Source organism: Miniopterus schreibersii (genome assembly GCF_964146895.1).
Source record: "Miniopterus schreibersii genome assembly, chromosome: 6".
Lineage (NCBI taxonomy): Eukaryota > Metazoa > Chordata > Mammalia > Chiroptera > Miniopteridae > Miniopterus > Miniopterus schreibersii.
The window spans coordinates 34,075,730-34,094,808 of NC_138107.1; the positions used below are offsets into that span (position 1 = coordinate 34,075,730).

A 19,079-nucleotide genomic window follows, 5' to 3' on the forward strand; every position below is an offset into this window, starting at 1 on the left:
AGCACTGGTTTTCTGACCACCTCCCCCCCCAGGCATTAGGGTACCTGGGATATTATCCCTTTAGTTATTCTATCCCCACCTCTAAGTAATTAGTTTGTATTCTTTTTAAAAAAAATTTTTTTATAGCTTTATTTTAGACAGACCTTTATGAACAAATGACATACTTCTTTGTAATGAAAAAGGAAAGAAAACAGGTTTTCCTTTTAGGAAACTGAAGAGCACAAAATAAGACTGTTCCATTGTATATAATCACTATAAAGTCAGGCACTCTGACAGGGTTAGGCAAGATTCCTGGTGAGAGGTGAAGCACTTTCATGTGTAGATTGCTGCTCATTGAAATTTTGAAGGTAGGTATTATAAAAGTCTTTAAATAACTTACTCATCACTTTATATTCCTGGCTCCAGCACAGCAGCCTATATTTTCTATTTCTCCCTGGTCTTTGTTCATATACACATTGAAAGTAACTTAAAAACAAGAACCCAAGGAGCCATACTCCATATATTATCTGAACGTTAAAAGGAAAACTCAAAAGTAGACAGAATATATAAAAATGTATTATTACTTCTGCTACAAATAAAAACACAAAAAAAACCTTAATAGATATTTTTATAAAACTACAGCTATTGAACTACAGGCTTTCTTTCTTTTACCACTTCTGAAATTTATTTAAATTAGTTGCATAAATAGACACCAATATCTTAATCTTTATTACTTGTGATCATTTTTTCAAGTATTTAGACTATTCTGGAAGGCTTCACTAGTTGACATAGAGTGGTGGTAGAAAGTTTAAAAATGCAACACACAGAGCCTGAAACTTGACATTGGTCACTAAAACAAAAATTGAATTCCTAAGTCCAAGCAATCAAAAGATGTTTATTTTTTATAGAGAGATCTGTAAAAAAATTTTTTTTGAAAGAGTTTTACTTTAATAGAGAAAACTTTCAGTGAGGAGTACCTAATCAGGCATCTAACATTTTTCATTCTTTCTGGAAACAGATCCAGGTTCTTTTGGATAAAGTACAAAAGAACACATAGCTGTAACATAGTTGTAGTTGACTAGAACGCTCTGTATACTTTATATTTAAAAACATTTTGTGGTGGAACGGGTCATTGGGGAGAAAAAGGGACATCTAATATTTTAAACAAAAATAAAATTAAAAAATAAATAAATAAATAAAAACATTTTGCATTTTTTCCAGTGAAATGAAATTCATATGGTGTCCCAAATTATTTAATGATGGTACAATTTAAAATATTAGTCAACCTCTAATTCATTAGAATTCTTTTAATGGCAATGGGAGATAACTTTGGGGAATTTTTAGGATCTTATTTCTATATGTGCTTTTATTTTAATTAAAAATATGCTTTTGTTTTTTGTGTAAGATGAGAAATAAGTGGGTTTTTTTTTCTGGTACCATGCCTAACACATGATAGGAATTCAGTAAATGTTTGTAGAATGCATTTGTAATCATGCTACTTGATGAATCACAGCCCCCAAGACTCCACGTTCCCCAAGCATGCTTCCCATATATATGGGACATTATGTACTGAAGAGATTACATTTTGTAGGAAGACATATATTTAAAAAAAATTTTTTATTGAATTTATTGGCGTGACATTGGTTAATAAAATTATATAGATTTCAAGTGTACAATTCTATAATATGTCATCTGTATATAGTATTGTGTGTTCACTACCCAAAGTCAAGTCTCCTTCCATCACCATTTACCCGCCCTTTACCCTCTTCAACTTTCACCTACCCCCTTTCTCTATGGTAGTCACTATACTGTAGTCTGTGTCTATGAGTTTTATTTTGCTTAATCCCTTCACCTATTTTACCCAGACCTCCAACCTCCCTCTCCTCTGACAGCTGTCAGCCTGTTCTCTGTGTCTATGAGTCTATTTCTATTTTGTTAGTTTATTTTCATTAAATTCTACATATAAGTGAATCATATAGTATTTTTCTTTCTCTTACTGGCTTATTTCACTAACATAATACTCTCTAGATCCATCTATGCTGTCACAAAAGGTAAAAGTTCCTTCTTTTTTACTGCCAAGTAGTATTCCATTGTGTAAATGTACCACAGTGCTTTTATCTACTCATCTACTGACGGGCACTTTGATTGCTTCCAAATCTTGGCTGTTGTAAATAATGCTGCAGTGAACATAGGGGTGCACATATTCTTTCGAATTAGAGTTTTGGGTTTCTTCGCTGGGACATGAGGCAGTTCCATTTTTAATTTTTTGAGGTAATGCCGTACTGCTTTCCACCAAAGCTGCACCATCTGCATTCCCACCAACAGTGCACTAGGATTCCCTTTTCCCCACATCCTCACCAACACTTGTTGTTTGCTGATTTTGTTGATAATAGCCCTTCTGACATGTGTGAGGTGATATTTCATTGTGGTTTTAATTTGCATTTCTCTGATGATTAGTAATATTGAGCATCTTTTTACATGTCCTTTGGCCGTCTGTATGTCCTTTTTGGAGAAGTGTCTGTTCAGGTCCTTTGCCCATTTTTTAAATGTATTGTTTGTTTTTTTGGTGTTGGGTTGTATTCTTCATAAATTTTGGATATTAACCCCTTATCAGATGTATCATTGGCGAATATGTTCTCCCATTCAGTGGGTTGTCTTTTCATTTTGTTGATGGTTTGGAAGACATATTTTTAGAGTACTTACAGAGTTTCCTCATACTATTGCTACATCAAGTAGTTCTTAATATTTATAATCGCAAGGTAGATTTAGTTCTTCCAGTTATAAAAGTGAGAAGAAATTAAATTAAATCACTCAGTGTTTTCTGTAGGAGCTATTTCAGAATGGATTTGTCAGAGACTTAACATTTTATTTTATTTTTTCCACTGCCATTTATCCCCTCTATGCCCTCTTCCACTTCCAGAAACTTAACATTTTAGTGTTCTAATGTTTGCCTGTCTTACTGATGGTTGGTAAAGAAAAATTGTTCCTGAAGTCCATAAGTGTGTTTTAGTTTGTTTTTCTAAACCTTGTGAAATTACTGTTACCATAGGGGTTGGAAAATGTTATTAAATAATATATGGTTGACTCTGAGGTTTACACACATCAATCCTAGGTTACCTGGTTCAGAATTAATTTTGTGAAAAAGATTTGTTGATTCTATTACACTTGCTTTACAAAAAATACTCAAGTGGCTAGAGGAGTCAAGAACAATATTTACTCTATGACCTTCATTAAAACTTAAAAACAAAATTATGCCCTGTTGAAAAATTGCTTCCTGAAAGCTTTTCTAGTTATTAAAAACATTCTGTTTTTACATCTCAGTAAGTAATGAGCTTATCTTTGTCAAATAATGCTTCATATTCCCACTTCCCATGAAGTGGATTCCGTTTGCCTTATATTGAGTCACATGAGACACGTCATCAGCCCTTACTTTAACCCAAGAAAATTCAGAGCTATGTTCCGTAACAAAATCAAGAGGAGCCAGGACCTGGGTGCTGCTGAAAAGTATCCTTGTACTAAGGTTCCCATCTGAAGGGCTTTCAGGTGAAAGTGGATCTCCATTTATTTTCATTAAAAAAATCTGATGGATAGTGTTTACTTGCTGTGATAGAGCTGGAGTATGCTAACTAAAGTGTCAGGTTTCTCTGCTTTTTGTTGCAATAACACTAGCTCTTTTATAGTTGGCAGGACTATAAAATTAATTTGTCAATTTAATAAATACCTGTTTTGTGCCAGCCTCTGTTCTGGACTTCTAGATCCATAGCAGTAAATAAAACAAAGTCCCTGGATTGAAGACACTTATATTCTAAATAAGTAAAATATATAAGGATGTCAGTGTGAAGTACTGTAGGAAAAACAAATTAGGGAAGGGTGTTAGGGTGTGCTTGTTTTGGGTGGATGGATGGGGGATAATTTGTGAAGGGTCTTGTGGGCCACTGTAGGAGTTAGGCTTTTATGTGAATGAGATGGGAAGCATTTGGAGAGTGTTGAACAGAGATGTGATATGACTTAAGTTATAAGAAATCAAATAGACTCCTGTACTGAGAACTGACTGTGTAGGTGAGGGAGGAAGAGGGAGAACCAGTCAAAAACTACTGTATTGATTCTGGAGAGAGATGATGTGGAATTGGTTGCACTGGTGAGATCTAGTAAGATTCTGGATATAACTGAAGATAGAGCAACAGAATTTGCTGAAGGATTTCATATAGCATGTGAGAGAAAGAGGAAGGTTGAGGATTACTTCAGAGTTATTGATGTGCAGTATTAAGGATGAAGTTCTAGTTTATGCTTACTTGTAATTGAGCCATTAACGAATTTAAATCCAAATTAAGACGTTATAAGCAAGAAATAAACATTTTTATGTTTATAAAAGAAGTAGTAAGAGAGTTTTCATGAAGCGTTTACTTTGAAACTAACTTTATTTCTAATGCCATTAAAAAAATAGGTTAGGACAACATAGTATTATACAAGCAGGCCTTTTCATGCAAGGGCTCACCCCACGGAGCAGGATTCACTTTAGCAGGGCTCTGGTGCCTGCCAACTTCACCCTTTGGGTGTGTTTGATGAGCTGAATTGAACTTCATACCACCAGCTGTGAGAAGAAAATTCAGTTCATCTTCTGTTCCTGTTTTGAAAAGTGATACTGTCAGCAAATTACTCCAAATATATACAATCTGAATTATGAGAAATGATTATATGATTTTGTTACATTTTCAGAGAAGAAATCATAAACTGTATTTCTTTGATATGTTTTTGTATGATACATGTGTGCACATATATGCACACACAATCCAAGTTAGTAGAGTTTAAAAAACTTAGTGTTACAAATTACATGAGAACTTAATTGAATATTCTAGATTTTATTGGCTCATTAGTGAAAGAATGATAGAGATTAGAATGGAACAATACCTTCTACCCTTTCTTTTTAATTCATATGTCTCATATATGCTTCCTAATCATAGCATTTAAGATTTTTTCCCCCCTCACTTTAATGAGTTGAGCTCTTACCTCAGGAGAACTCTGTGGCCTGATTCGCCTTTGAGGTCATCTCTTTAAAATGACCTTGCTGATTGTAGATGAAAATCTTCAGCATCTATTTTGGGACATATTAGGAGAGTTAAAATGCCAGAGATGCCAGAGATGCCACAGATGTATTTAAAAGATTAAGGATTGTTCAGACTGCCTATCACCTTGATTAATTATAGTGTACCATCTAGATTGTGGTTCTGCTCACATGCATATATTTTAATCTCTGAAAAGTCTGAGTAACAGTGGCCCAAGGCCTCAATTTATGCTGCAGAGTGTTGCAACTTAAGCAGAGTGAGGCCATTTTACAAAAGCAGGATCCTTCTGGAGAAAAGGCCTTTTGGTTTGAAGACCAGCTTGGTTTCTTGAAATTTGAGTTATTTTCATTAACAACTTATTGGGAGACCAGCATTGATTGTTGGTGGAGAAGATGAATTAAAGTCTACAGTCTTTTACAAACTTCTTTTTTGAAAGACCAACTAACTTAATGAGTAACTTTTAAATCTAGCACTAATTACAAAGCTAGGTAAGTTCTGGAGTTAGTCATTGGACAATAAATAAGATTAGTCACAGTATATGGAAAATTTAAATTACCTGGAATAATACCTTGCTATTCTGTTTTTTTAGCATCTGTAAAAGAAATTATTTTTATTTTTTAAAAAATATATCTTTGTTAATTTCAGGCAGAGGAAGGGAGAGGAGAGAAAGAGAAATATCAATGATGAGAGCCATTGATCGGCTGCCTCCTGCACGCCCCCTACTGGGGATTGAGCCTGCGTCCCAGTGTATGCCCTGACTGGGAGTCGAACCTCAATCTCCTGGATCATAGATCAGTGCTCGACTGCTGAGCCACATTGGCTGGGCTGTAAAAGAAATTTTGAGCTTCTGAAGTACACTAGTATCTTTAGACTCTAAAGAATAGAGAGCTTTCTCTAGAATGGTCTACATTTTGGCCAGGTTATCTTAGTATAGATTGTCTACATATATTATTTGAATTATGTCTAAATTCATATCTGCCTTTTTTTAAAAATTTTTAAAAAATTTTTTTAAAATTTATTTTTCATATCTGCTTTTGTGGTAATAGTTTGTGGAGGAGTTTATATCTGAAATACAGTTTATTATTTCTTCTCTGAAAATGCAACAAAATCATATGACCAATTCTCACAATTCAGATTGTATATATTTGGAGTAATTTGCTGATAGATAGTATCACTTTTCAAATAATCTTATAAAATATTTTTAATATTTAATAACTGTATAATAAACTTAATAAAATATAGGCTTTTAGTTTTACCCTCCTTTTTGTTAGCAAATTAATCTTAACTATACCAGTTAAGTTGAAGATATCCTATTTCTAAGGCTATTTCTAAGAGTTAAGTAGTAATGACCTAGCTTTAAACATCAGTCAATACATTGAGCTTTCTAAGGTTATATTTGAAACTATAATACTATAACCTTTGTAAAAAATGGTCAGTCATCAGGACCATGGCTGTGATCAACTGGACCTATAACTATTGAAATCAGAAAGAGTGTCATAGCTGGCCTAGACATTTTTCTTTTTTGATGTCTTGTACTGAAAAACATTAGAACTCTTTATTTTCTCATCAGTATCTAAACCTAAAGCAGTGGCTGGCATATAGTAGGTGCTTAGTAAATATTCATTGAAAAATGAGTGAATATCAAAATTATTTCTTAATTAAATTGAGATAGTCAGTTTTTAGATCTTATTATCTTGAGATGTTTTCTTATTTTCTTTCTTTGTCGTGAGTTTGAACTTAGTGATAGGTATTGTCTCCCTATTGTTTTTTGGTTCTTTTAAAATATATCTTTATTGATTTCAGAGAGAAGAAGGGAGAGGGAGAGAGAGATAGAAACATCAATGATGAGAGAGTGGTCACTGATTAGCTGCCTCCTGCACCCTCCCACTAGGGATTGAACCCGCAACCCAGGCATGTGCCCTGACTGGGAATCGAACAGTGATCTCCTGGATCCTAGGTCGACGCGCAACTGCTGAGCCATGCCCAGCTGGGCTCCCTATTGTTAATGAATGTTTATTGTTGATATAACCAAGATATTCACAATAAAGTTTAATACTAATTTTTTTAAAAAATTGATTTGAGAGAGAGAGAGAGAGGAACATCGGTTTGTTATTCCACTTATTTATCATTCTTTGGTTGATTCTTGTATGTGCCCTGACTGGGGATTAAACCCCCAACCTTGGCATATTGGGACGATGTTTAAGTAACCGAGCTATCTGGCTAGGGCCAATACTAATGTTTGATGAATGCATAGTACAATAATATAGCAATTCAATAATTCTTAATTATATCATACTTTGTACAACTGTAGCTGAACTAGGTTAACTTGGAAATATTTTCTAGAAAGGCATTTTATAAAGGTAACTTAGTGATTAACGGAAATCCTGCTGGAATGTTTTAGAGAATGTTGGTGCACAAATAAGTTTTTTTGGAACTGAAATGCCGAGTGAAAGATTGTACTAGGTACACACAAAACAGACCAGCAATGGCCAACTGTCACCTGGTGCCCAGTTTTCTTACAGTGTCTGGACACCAGAGAAGTAATAGCCTTCAGGACACACTGATACAGATGAGAGAAAGTTGCCAGTTTAAAGCTTGTGTGCCAATGGTGCACATAACATTCTTTTGATCAGCAAGGCTAGGGCCTGGCCAGATGAAAGAGTAGTCCTTTTAGAAGGCAAATTTGATACACTTGCACCACTCCCTTACCCCCAACTAGAATTTAAGATCCTGGAGGGCAGGGATTTTTGCCAATTTTGTTTACTGCTCTATTCCAAGTGAGTGTTTTCCTATTCTAAAGATCCATGAGGCCAGACCGTGTCTCTTTTTGCCCACTATTATTTCCCTAGCACCTAGCAGTATGTGGTCCATAGTAGGTGGCTAATTAAATAAGCTAACAGAATGAATGACTGTGAAAGGCAGTCTTAAGGGTTCTTCTTTGTTGCTTTTTCATATCCTTGTTGGTACCTTATTCTAGCTCTTTCAGACCAGCTGTAAATTACTTTTAGCTAGTGCTCAATTTCTAATGCCCTAGCTAATAAAATATAAGGCATTATAATGATCATAGCTACAATTTTTAAAGGGTAATCTTTGAAGGTAATAGTAATATAACAGGTGATAGCTCTTATTTTGTGGTGTGGGTCTACTCATGGCACATGGTCATTACTGGGATCATCCTCGGAGTTGCAGAGAAAAAAGAATATGGTGTGTATGTATCTGTCACTCTAGCTTCCTGAAGAGCCTCTTGGTGATATGCCTCTTACCTTTCAACAAGAATAAATGAAAGGTTAGCAGAGTACCTCTGAAAGGCTACAGATTGCCTTTTATAGATTACTTAATGCTTCTGTAGATTACTTTAGGGCTTACTGTAAAAATGCCAGTTGTCAAATAAGTACTAAAAATGATAATTTTCAGTTGATCATAGGGTATTGTAGAGCATTCACTCTCTTTTCCAGAATAACTTTTAAGGAATTTCAAATTTGCTTAACTGATTCCAGTGCCTCTTACAGTTTGTGTGGTTTTTTTTTACTTTGTATTTCTGCAGTGCATAGGTAGTCAGCCTTTAATGTGTGTAAGTACAGTAGCGCTGGGAATTGAGACTGTCTTAAAAATTCCCTTTACAATATCTTTTTCAGTACTCTTTATATGGAAACATGATTATAGTAAGTGTGAATCTTAGGGTAAGATAAGTTCAGATAAGAATCTAGGCCAGGTTCACCTGGTCCCAGGGCAGTAGATGTCTTTGGTGACAGCACTCAATGTGGCTGTCTCTGGGGTCAGACTGTTCCAGTTTGGACTGGTAGTTTGCCTAAATATAGAATTCTAAGCTGGAAATCATTTTCCTCCAGAATTTAAAAGGCGTTATGTTGATTTCCTGCTTTTAGGGTTGCTGAAGACATTTTGCTTCATGACCCTTTGGATATGACCTGTGTTTCTGTCCTGTGTTTGCTTTTTTTTTTCCCTCTCTCATTTCTTCTCTTTATTTCTGGTGTTCTGAAATGGTGTCTCTTTATGTTTCTTTTTTTCAGTTATTGTGTTGAGTTAATGGGTATTTTTGGCTAGATTCTAGAAAATCATGCCATTCAGTGCAGGTGAATTTTCTTCGGGCATTTCAAAGCTTTCTCTTCTTTTTAAAGGGTAGAAGATGGGATGTCTGCTCTTTCTGGTATTTTGATGCTGAAACTTTTTACTTGTCTCATTTTCATATCTTTTTTCTTCTACTTTTTCTAGCCCCCCTCCCTAGTTTTTACCTCTTTTTTCTTGACTTTCTGAAAAATTACCTCAACTTTATTTTCTATACTTTCTAGTGAGTATTTCATTTCTGCTATTATGTTGTTAAAGGAAATTTAGTCGGACATTTGTTAAAATGACCAGGAAGGCTTTATTCAGGACTACTGCAGTAGGAGTGTATGGGTGTTTTAGTCTGCTTGGCCTGCCATAACCAAATAGCAAACACTGGGTGGCTTAAACAGCAGAAATGTATTTACTCACAGACCTAAGGGCTGGAAGTAGAGATCAGGGTGCCAGCATGGTTGGGTGCTGGTGAGGACTCTCTGGTTTTCAGATGGCCACCACCTTGCTGTAAGCTCACATGGCCTTTCTTTAGTGTGCGTATGTGTGTCAGTGTGGGGCGGGGGGGGGGGGGAGAAAAGGGTGAAGGGGGAGAGAGAGAGATCTGCTTTTTGTACGGCCACCAGTCCTATTGGATTAGGATTTCACCTTTATTACATCATTTAACCTCAGTTACCTCCTAAAAGCCCTGTCTCCCTATAACATCACATTGGGGGTTAGGGCTTCAACATGTGAATTTCGGGGGGGAGGTGTGTTACAATTCAACCCATAGCAAACACATATATTCAATCTGTAACAGGGTTATTACAGTGGTGAAAGACCATGTTCAAATTCAAATACAGCAAAGACAGCTGGGGGATTTATGGCCAGTGAGAGAGTTAGGTGGGTCAGTGGATACAAAATAATGAAGAGGAAACAGCAAGGGTAGAGCATTCTTGCCGAATGCAGATCAGAGGTAGGGGGTGAAGAACTTGATCAGATAGCAAGGCTAGGGGGGTTTCTCTACACTGGCTAGTCCAGCCCAGCAAGGAGAGGGCAGGCATGGAAGGCCCAGCAGAGGCCTAATCAGGAACGTTCAGAGGAGCCTAACTAAAGTCGGTCAAGGAAAGAGTTTTTGTTAGCCTGTGGCAATTTTTGGATGCGTGCCCTTAGTTGTTTCTGGTGTTTCTCACTCCAGAGACCCTCTGTTTTCTCCATAGAATAACCTCTAGGCATCTCTTGGGGTGGTGTGGGACTGGGAGTCATTTGCCCAGCAATGTGGAGTGTGTGTGTGGTTGGTGTTAGGAAATCTCTTAAACTGCTTTCACTTAGTCTTTCTTATGTTAGATTCCCTCTTTTCACCTGTGGTTCTATAAGTATCTTTGTACTGTAGTTCTTGTGTCTTTTGAGATTCAGTGGTATAATTTGGGTGGTTTTTTATCTTTCCCCATTCCTGGGGATTCCACTCTCTTGGGTTTGTTGTCATTTGCCATTCAACCATTTGCTTTCCAACTTTCAAAATGTTGTTTTCTCTTTGGCTCTCCCCATCCCTGTGGACTGATGTCTTTTAAAGGAATTTCTTTACTGTAGACTTAGGGTTTGAAGAAGAATATTAGATGTGTGCCTTTAAATCAGTTATCTTAACTGGGAAGCTGCAAGCAAATGGTTCATAACAGGAAAGCAATTTGAATAGTTTAAGGGAATTTGCCTTTTTTCTTTTGGACTTTGGGGGCTTTGCTTGCTGTGATCCCCCCCTGCAGATACTTAATTATTCCTAAATGATCCTTCATGACTATTCTGTAATTTCCCTTTATATTTAGAACTATCACAAGACCATGTTTTTGAACTTTACTGGTGGCTTCAAACAAGAGATGGGAGAATATAAGGGGAAGAGGTGTGACTAGCATCTATTGGGTGTCATTAAAACGGTGATCTCAATTTTATGTCACTTAATCCTCATAGCAATTCTGTAAGGTAAGTGATATTATCACACATGGGTAAGGATAAAGATAATGATCAGAGAGATTAAGTAACTTGCTTAAGAGCTTGTCAGACAGTGGTGGAGCTTAGTTTCAAGCCTAAGTTTTAAGACCTTTCAACTCTTTCTAGTCTACCGTCTCCTTTTACTCTTCCCCAACTGTGAACAGTTTATTCATGCACTCAGTGCATATTGAGTTGCCTGCTGTGTTCTGGGCCTTGGGACATTGAGAGGACTGGCCTGATGGTACGGGACTGACATGATGAGATTTACCTTTCAATAGGATTTCTGGTCCTCTGTGCAGATTGGTAAGAGTAGCAGTAGGCAGTGAAGTTAATTACAGAAGTCCTGGTAAAGGACTTGGTTTTGACTAGGATCTCTGAGAGGCTACGGAGAAGTGGGTGGATTTAAGATACGTATTGGAGACAAAGCCAACAATATTTGGTGGTGGTGGTGGGGGGTGCATTTGGAAGGAGCTAGAAGAATTGAGGATGATTCCAGGTTTGATTTGAACTGAGTGTTGTTGATGCCTTTACTGATATGAGAAAGAGCAGGGTGGGGTGGTGAACAGAGTAATAATATAATAATAACAATGTTATATCTATTAGTTATATCCACTAGGAGGTGACCAGTAGGCAAGTAAAAATCTGGGAACTTGGTGGTGTTCTGGGTTGGAGAAAAAAAATTGGGCATTAGTCACATATATATGATATTTAAAGCCACAGAACTAGATATGATTTCCAGGGAAAGTGTGTAGTGTTGTAATGTAAGTCTGAAGCAGTGTTACTGATTCACTTCTATAGAGAATCCTCATTTAATTTTTTCACTCAGAATTACACTTAAACCTAATAGCATTTGCTGCATGGGGAAAGCAAATCCCAATGTGTAACCATGGCATGGAAGACACTAACCAACAAGCTAATTGAAAAAGTAGATCAGAATTCACAATATGCAAAAACTGGAAACAATCCAAATGTCCATCAACAGGACAACAAGTAACCAGTTGTGGTATAGTCATTCAGTAGGCTGGTATACACACCAACGTGGTTGAATATTAGAAACATTCTTTTGAATGAAGAAAGCAAAACACAAAAGCATATATCCTATATGACTTAATTTATATAATGTTTAAAAAAAGGCAAAAACTAATTTATGATGGTAGAAACCAAACCAGTAGATATATGAATTTCCTAGAGAACTAATAAAGAACACAGAATCCAAGGCTCGTGGAAGTAGGAGATGTCTGGGGAATAGGGATTGACCAGAAGAAGCACGAGGGAACTTTCTGGGGTGGTGGAAATGTTCTGTATGTTGATTGGGTGTTTGTTAAATGGGTATATCCATTTGTCAAGACTCATCAACTTTTGTATACACAGGATTTGTATATTTTACGTATATAAGATCAACGTCAGTGAAAAAATAAGTGACCAACAGAAACAGTATGCTGAGTGGTTTGTGAAGATGTGTATAGGGGCACTTGGGTGAGGCATCTCTGTAGTCTCAGATTGTCACAGAAAGCTTCCAGAGGAAGTAATCTCTCTCATTTCTCGTATTTATCCCTTCAGGTCTAAAAATGACTTGTTCAATTCTTAGCTGACTCCACACAATAACATTTCTTCCTAGGATGACGGTTTAATTTTTTGTGCAATGCAGAATCCTTTAGGTAGTAGACGGGAGTGCCGTTACAAATCACACTGGCACGAGAGGTAGGGCCCAGGCCGCTGCTCTGAGTGCGGCCCGGTGGCGCCGTGGCAGCTGGAGGAAGGCAGTGGCGAGGCAGGTGCCGCCTGCGGGCAGGGCGGCCTCCGCTTGCTGCTCCCTGAAGGTGGGCAGAGGGGAGGCGGGCGCGGCAACACGGGGTGGACATCGCCTGCGGGAGGGGGAGACGTGTGTCTATAAATTGCAGCTTGCGTGCTCATTTTAAAAGAAGATATGTTGTTTGATTTTCATTTGCAGACTTACTCCTGTCGCTTTCCTTGTTCCCTCGCAACAGGACCAGCGGGAGCGCCCTCAGACATGGAGGATGGCAAGCCCGTGTGGGCGCCGCACCCCACCGACGGGTTTCAGATGGGCAGCATCGTGGATATCGGCCCCGACAGCCTAACAATTGAGCCCGTGGGCCAGAAAGGCAAGGTGAGTGTCCAGGCCCATTGCAGGGTTTGATCTCGCTTTATTGAGGTGTGTTCCTTAGCAATGAAGAGGATATTCCTAGCGCAGTATATAAGGTAAAACAGTTTTCTGGTAAGTGACTCTCAGTTTTCTGTTGAGTTATGTGATTAAAGCAGAAGTACATACCCTAGGGAAAAAATGGTGCTCTACGATCAAATCAGACAAATTGAGTGAGCCCTTTGGGTATCACATTTTAAAGGAAAAAAGCATGATAAAATATAACATTCTTCTTCTTTATACATATTACTAAGGTCACTATATGATGTATGCAACATGCTACAAAGCAAAGATATGAAAAGTGAATGGAATTATGTTACCAAATTTTGCTTTTTGTTTTAGTTCCCAGATAATTCTTTTAAGCTTTTTATTAAATTTAGTAACGTGGGATTGGAGTAAATTTATTTCTAATAAGTAAAGATACTTAAACCTTAAACATACCAGTCTATTACTATTTTTGCTATAATGATAGATTTTAAAACATGAAAACATACTTTAATTTTGTTTACATGCTATCTGTTTCCTTTTATGTTTAGACATAGACCAGACAGTATTACAGAATGGGGGTTTGGGGAAAAAGTGACCTGGGGTCTCTTTCAGTCTTTTAGGGTCTCTGTGGAAGATCTTCATAATTTTCAGTTTAATTAATATTCCTGTTAAATAGGTCTTCTGACTGAATTAAATTTGTCTATGTCATTTCTGTTTACTTTGGACTCTGTGAATGTTCATGATAATTTATATTCTGCTGATACAGGGTTAAACTAGTGCCTTATGACTGCCATCCTTCTGGGAACCTTAGAAAAACAAGGTGGATCCCTCATGAGTCTTTTCACAGAGAAAACGATTCTGTTACTGTAAACAACCCGAGAACCTAAACGCATAATATATAATTTGGCCAGTTAGAGGAGGCCAGTTCAAGATACCCTCAGGGAAGCAAAGACAAAGCATTTCTAAGTTTTCTCTCTTATTAACAAGCACCTATTTGTACTTACAGTGCAGTACATATTAAAAAAGTGAGAGTTAAAAATTAGCTCATTTATTTTTATTTATTTGAACTTGTAGGGGAGGAAAAATTTCCTCCATTAATTTGGGTCTCTGACTGGGCCTAAAAATTAAACTAACATAACACAGATTTACCGTAGAAAAGCAGACAATTTTTATTAAATTTTCACTTTCACATTGGAGCCTTCAAAGAGAATGAAGAACTAAAGAAGTGCCCACAGTGGAAAGATTTTATACCTTTTAGACAATGAAACAATTTGTGAAGACTTGATGAGGTAGAGGGGCTTGGGATAGGGACAGTAAATCGGGGAGAAGTGCTTAGGAAGGTAACAGTATGACAAGGTTGGTTTGTACATATTTCTCTTGACCTCAGTTCCTTTCTCTGGTGATAAGAATGTCTGCCTTCCTTCTGGTGTAGGGAGGGCGCCTTTCACATGGGAGTTACATGTCCTGCTTTCAGGAATAAAAAGGAGGGTCAGAGTGCCCTTCTTGCGCCTGCTATTTCTCACGTGCCTTTAACTCAAAAGAATCAATATGCCAAAGTAGCATATTTTGGGGTGACAGAAATTTAGTGAGCCTTTTATTATCCTTCAGTCTTTTTCCCTTCATTTTTGTTTAATGTATTTTAAAAGGACAGTAGATCAGAAGGCCAAAATGAAATGAAAAGTATACATGCTAGGTATATTCTGTCAATCCATAGGTGACAACAGTTTAGTTCAAGCATAGAAGAAATTTGATTTATGGGTATATGCTTTTTCACATTTTCAATATTTTAGGTGCTTCCAACTGTGCCTTATGAAAATTAATCGGGTACACACAGAGAACCAGTAAAAATACTTAAAATGTAAATTGTAAAGCCATAAAAACTGTGGATCTGTAGATATTCTATAAACCAAAGTTGAAGCTTCTTTTCACAAGCATTTTTTGAAGGTTAACAAATTCCTGTAATTACTTTTAATCTTAATTTTCCCCCTACTTTCTGATTGGGTTCTTAATAAATTGTAAAGTATATAATTATAACCATATGGTTAAAAAGACCCGTAAGAGGAACAGTCTTTCACCTAGATAATTCCTGTTCTGGAGATCATAAACTTTTAAATAGTAAGGAATTAAGTCCATAAAGTGATGGACAAGTCAAGTAGATCTGTTTGCTGATACAATGCAAGCATAGAAGAGGGAATGATTTAATTTTAGTGGGAAACATGTCTTTGATGATAGCTATGGCTTTTAAAGATTTTCGATTGTGACCCATAGTAAGAGATTTTACATTGCATTAGGTATGTGTAGTGTGTGTGCATATTTATAAGAAATAGATTTTACATGTCGACAAGTATGTGTTATTGTGTGTGCCTGTGTGTATTCATGTATGAAATTGATTTGGTCAAATGAAACATCCTTACTGCATGTGGTACGTTCTCATATTTTCTAATGCCTTTTATTCTGTTAAAAACGCTGTCTTGCACCGCTAAATTGATTTTATGTTCCATATTTGCAGCAGACTGGCCTTCACGCTAGAACCCTAGATATGTGGCATTTAGGAGTTGCTATTTTCTTTTCCCTGTCTACTTCGCTAGCCTTACCTTTTGTCAACCAACAGTTGCCCCCTCATGCTCTTGCCATATCCTTAGCCTTGTGTCTTTTTTCTCTTGCCACGCGTTTATCAAGCCCCACATGAAGCAGGCGATGGTGGGTATTTTTTGTTGTTGGTCACAGGGCTCTTTTTGCCTGGAATGACACTCTCCATAGCCCTTTGCTTAGCAACTACTTATTTCTCAAGGCTCTGATTGAGGTCGCCTCCTTTATGGAAGTCTTCCACAGATACCGAATGCCCTCTCCTCCTCCGTGCAGTGAATTTGCCGTTGGTCACCCCTTCCCTCGGGGAGTGCCGTAAATGCGTAGCCTCCTGTGATACTTTATTGGAGATGCTTGTTTACATTTATCTGTCCCTCCCCGCTAGACTGTAATCTTCTCAAGTGCAGGGGCGATTTTATTTGTTCCTTTTGTCACTGGAGCTTGATGTTCTCTGATGTGTGGTAGATGTTTATTGCTGGTGATCATTGTGTGCTTTGTTACATGATCTGCTCTTGGTTGGAGAGGAAGCCTTCTCCCTCTGAGAGAAAACAATTGCCTTGTGCAGACTTTCTTTCACATTGAGTAGGTGGGAAAGGGGAGAAGGTGGGTCTGGTGCGGGTTTAGAGATAAGGAAGGGGGGCTAGAAACTATCCTCTGGGGCTCATTGCTGGCCTTGCAGCCCGTCTCTTAACTTCCCGATTCTGAGAACTCTGTGTCCTTCACTTCTCCCCCATTTTCTGAACTCCTGGAGCTGCTTTTATTTCACATGGCTCCTGACAGGGTAGAACCAGCCCCTGGAGTCTGGGGAGGCCTTGCCCCCATTGCCACAGCTGTGTAGTTTCAATATTGTCATCTATTGTCTAAACCTTTCCACATTTGTAACATTAAGAACATGTGTACTGGGATCCAAATTATTAACTTCCAGAGTATTTGGGGCATAACATTTTTCTAATTAGGATATGACTGAGTTGAGCTGGTACCAGCAGCCTGGATTTACTTTGTAAGCTACAGCAGTAGCCTTGTCTTATCCTCGTGTGTGTGTACACATATATGTATACATATATAAACCTACAAATATAAAATAAAATAATTGAACAATTTTTTCCTTAGTTTTATTTGATATCAATGGAAACTTCACCTACAAGAGTAATTGTAATTGCTTGAGAAGTATAAATTTATAGATTACTGTTAGAATGGCATGGATAAAATGTAATTCTCTTTATGTGTCATTTGACATCATTTCTTTTCTCTTACAAGATAATATCTTAATTCTTGAATTTCTACCATAACATTTAAGTGATATAACAAATACAAACTATTCATGCACACCTATAATTTTATGGACCAAATAGTTCTGGATATTCTTTATATTTGTAGCACATACTACAAGAATTTGTGTCTAATATGTTTTACTCACATAATGGCATTAATTAAATAATAGTCTGTTCTGTTGGTATATCTGATTGATTGGGTGTTACTTTTTCCTTTTTAAAATCAAAATTGCTATAGTATATACAAACATTAAAGTTTTTATTTTTTAAGAAGTTGTTAATAGCATACCTATTTTTTAAGAAGTTGTTAATAGCATACCCATATAAGTTTAATATTGATATGCTTTATGTTTTGTTCTACTCTAGATATTAGAGCATAGGACTTTTTATTGATTTCCATTATTGATTTCATGGCCATGGTAATAGTAGATAAAGTTTGTGAGTAAAGTTGTTATTGTGTTTTTGGGTTAGTGACTTGTTGAATAGCAGGATCTTGTATTATATTTTAATGAAGAGCATATTGTTGCCATTGTTACGATGTATGCAACCAATTAGCTTCTTTATTTTTCTTACTATTTATAAACGTCTAGTTTAATGAACTCTTGTTTTGTTTGTTAGACATTTTTGGCTCTCATAAACCAAGTGTTTCCTGCAGAAGAGGACAGTAAAAAAGATGTGGAAGATAACTGTAAGTATCAAGTTAAAAATAGTTCTCAGCACAGAAAAGGAAACGGTTCCTCTGAAATAATAAATTAGTGTTTATATTACTAGGTACATGATACTGGTTCAGAAGAAATGTAGCCTTTTGGCATGAAGATTCGTGTGACTGGAGGAGTTTAAAAGCCCTAAATTTATTATTGTCTCACATTTGCACTTTGGTGAAAGAGCCTCTCAAATGTCTTTCTACTGTTATGTCAGTTGTGTAAATGTAGGGAATGGTAATAACTTACCTTGAAGTCTGAACTAAAGATCTCTTGTTAATGGTCTTGAAAGTTATTTTGAACCTCATCTAGAATCAGATGGTATTTATAGTAGTATATGTGGTTCATTAATTTGGAGGTTGAGTTAAGAGGACCCATTTAATGTTATTGTTTGAAGGAAACAAACATTTAAAAAAATTCTGTGTAATAAGTACTAATTGAAAACTTGATTCCAGAACATTATATTAAAATGAAACATTTTTTGACTTACAGCTATCTTAGTATGTGTGCTGGAAAACACTTTATTCAGTGAACAAGCCATGCTAATTCTTGCATTTTCAAGATTAAGTAGTAATCGTATTTCATTTTTCATTTGACAATATTTAAGAGTCATGTCCATTTGTTACGGATTTCACTAAAGGTATATGGCATTAAACATTCTCCATTTAAAGAATAAAGATAAGAGAAAGGAATCTATTTTGTCCATGTTGGTTTTCTTTGGAGTTCACAAATGGGCATTGTGGAGTAGAGGAATGGGAGAGCTGAGGACTCAAGGGGGAGCCTGAGCTCAGATTCTGACTATGCTAGTAGGAAACTCTGTGCCTGTGGGCAATTTATCTCTCCTCTTTCAGCTTCTCATCTGTAAAATGGGAGTAATGTGTATATTGCATGTCAGGAGATGATATGTTTAAAATTTTTGGCACAGTTCTTAGCCTGTAATAGTCTCTCACTAAGTGGTAGCTGTTACTATTAGGTGTAAGAGATTGAGAAAAAAATGTGAACCTCCCTCCTGTTCATATTTTTATTGTCACTGGCAGGTATTTCACCCATTAGATATTTATTTAATTAACAGATAACCTGAGAAGGCTGGTGGTGAGTGTGGAAGGAGGTAAAGAAATGAGAGCGAGCAGTCACATGTCAGTAGGTTCTGTGATTATCTCTTCCAGCGGAGCTGTGTTGTGGGATTAGGATTTCTTACTTAAGGAAGCAGAGCGAATATCCCACAAGCAGGTAGTTCAGAGGAAGGTGAGAGATCTGGGAGTGGTTCAGCGCTGTGTTTTTGAATAAGAAAAGGCAA

The 19,079-nt window shown here is 36.8% G+C and overlaps 1 protein-coding gene across 6 annotated transcripts in view; it reads left to right on the plus strand.

Annotated features, from left to right (window-relative positions):
• MYO6 (myosin VI) overlaps nucleotides 1-19,079 on the plus strand; it is a 134,997-nt gene that overhangs the window by 43,451 nt on the left and 72,467 nt on the right. For 4 of the 6 annotated variants that reach the window (XM_081140497.1, XM_081140498.1, XM_081140499.1 and 1 more), the window contains exons 2-3: nucleotides 13,064-13,203; nucleotides 17,700-17,769. In XM_081140497.1, coding sequence (XP_080996623.1) covers nucleotides 13,087-13,203; nucleotides 17,700-17,769 — 187 coding nt within the window. In that variant the 5' untranslated portion in view covers nucleotides 13,064-13,086. Of the gene's footprint in view, nucleotides 1-13,026; nucleotides 13,204-17,699; nucleotides 17,770-19,079 lie in introns of all 6 variants that reach the window. The other 2 variants (XM_081140496.1, XM_081140500.1) reach the window with 1 other exon arrangement.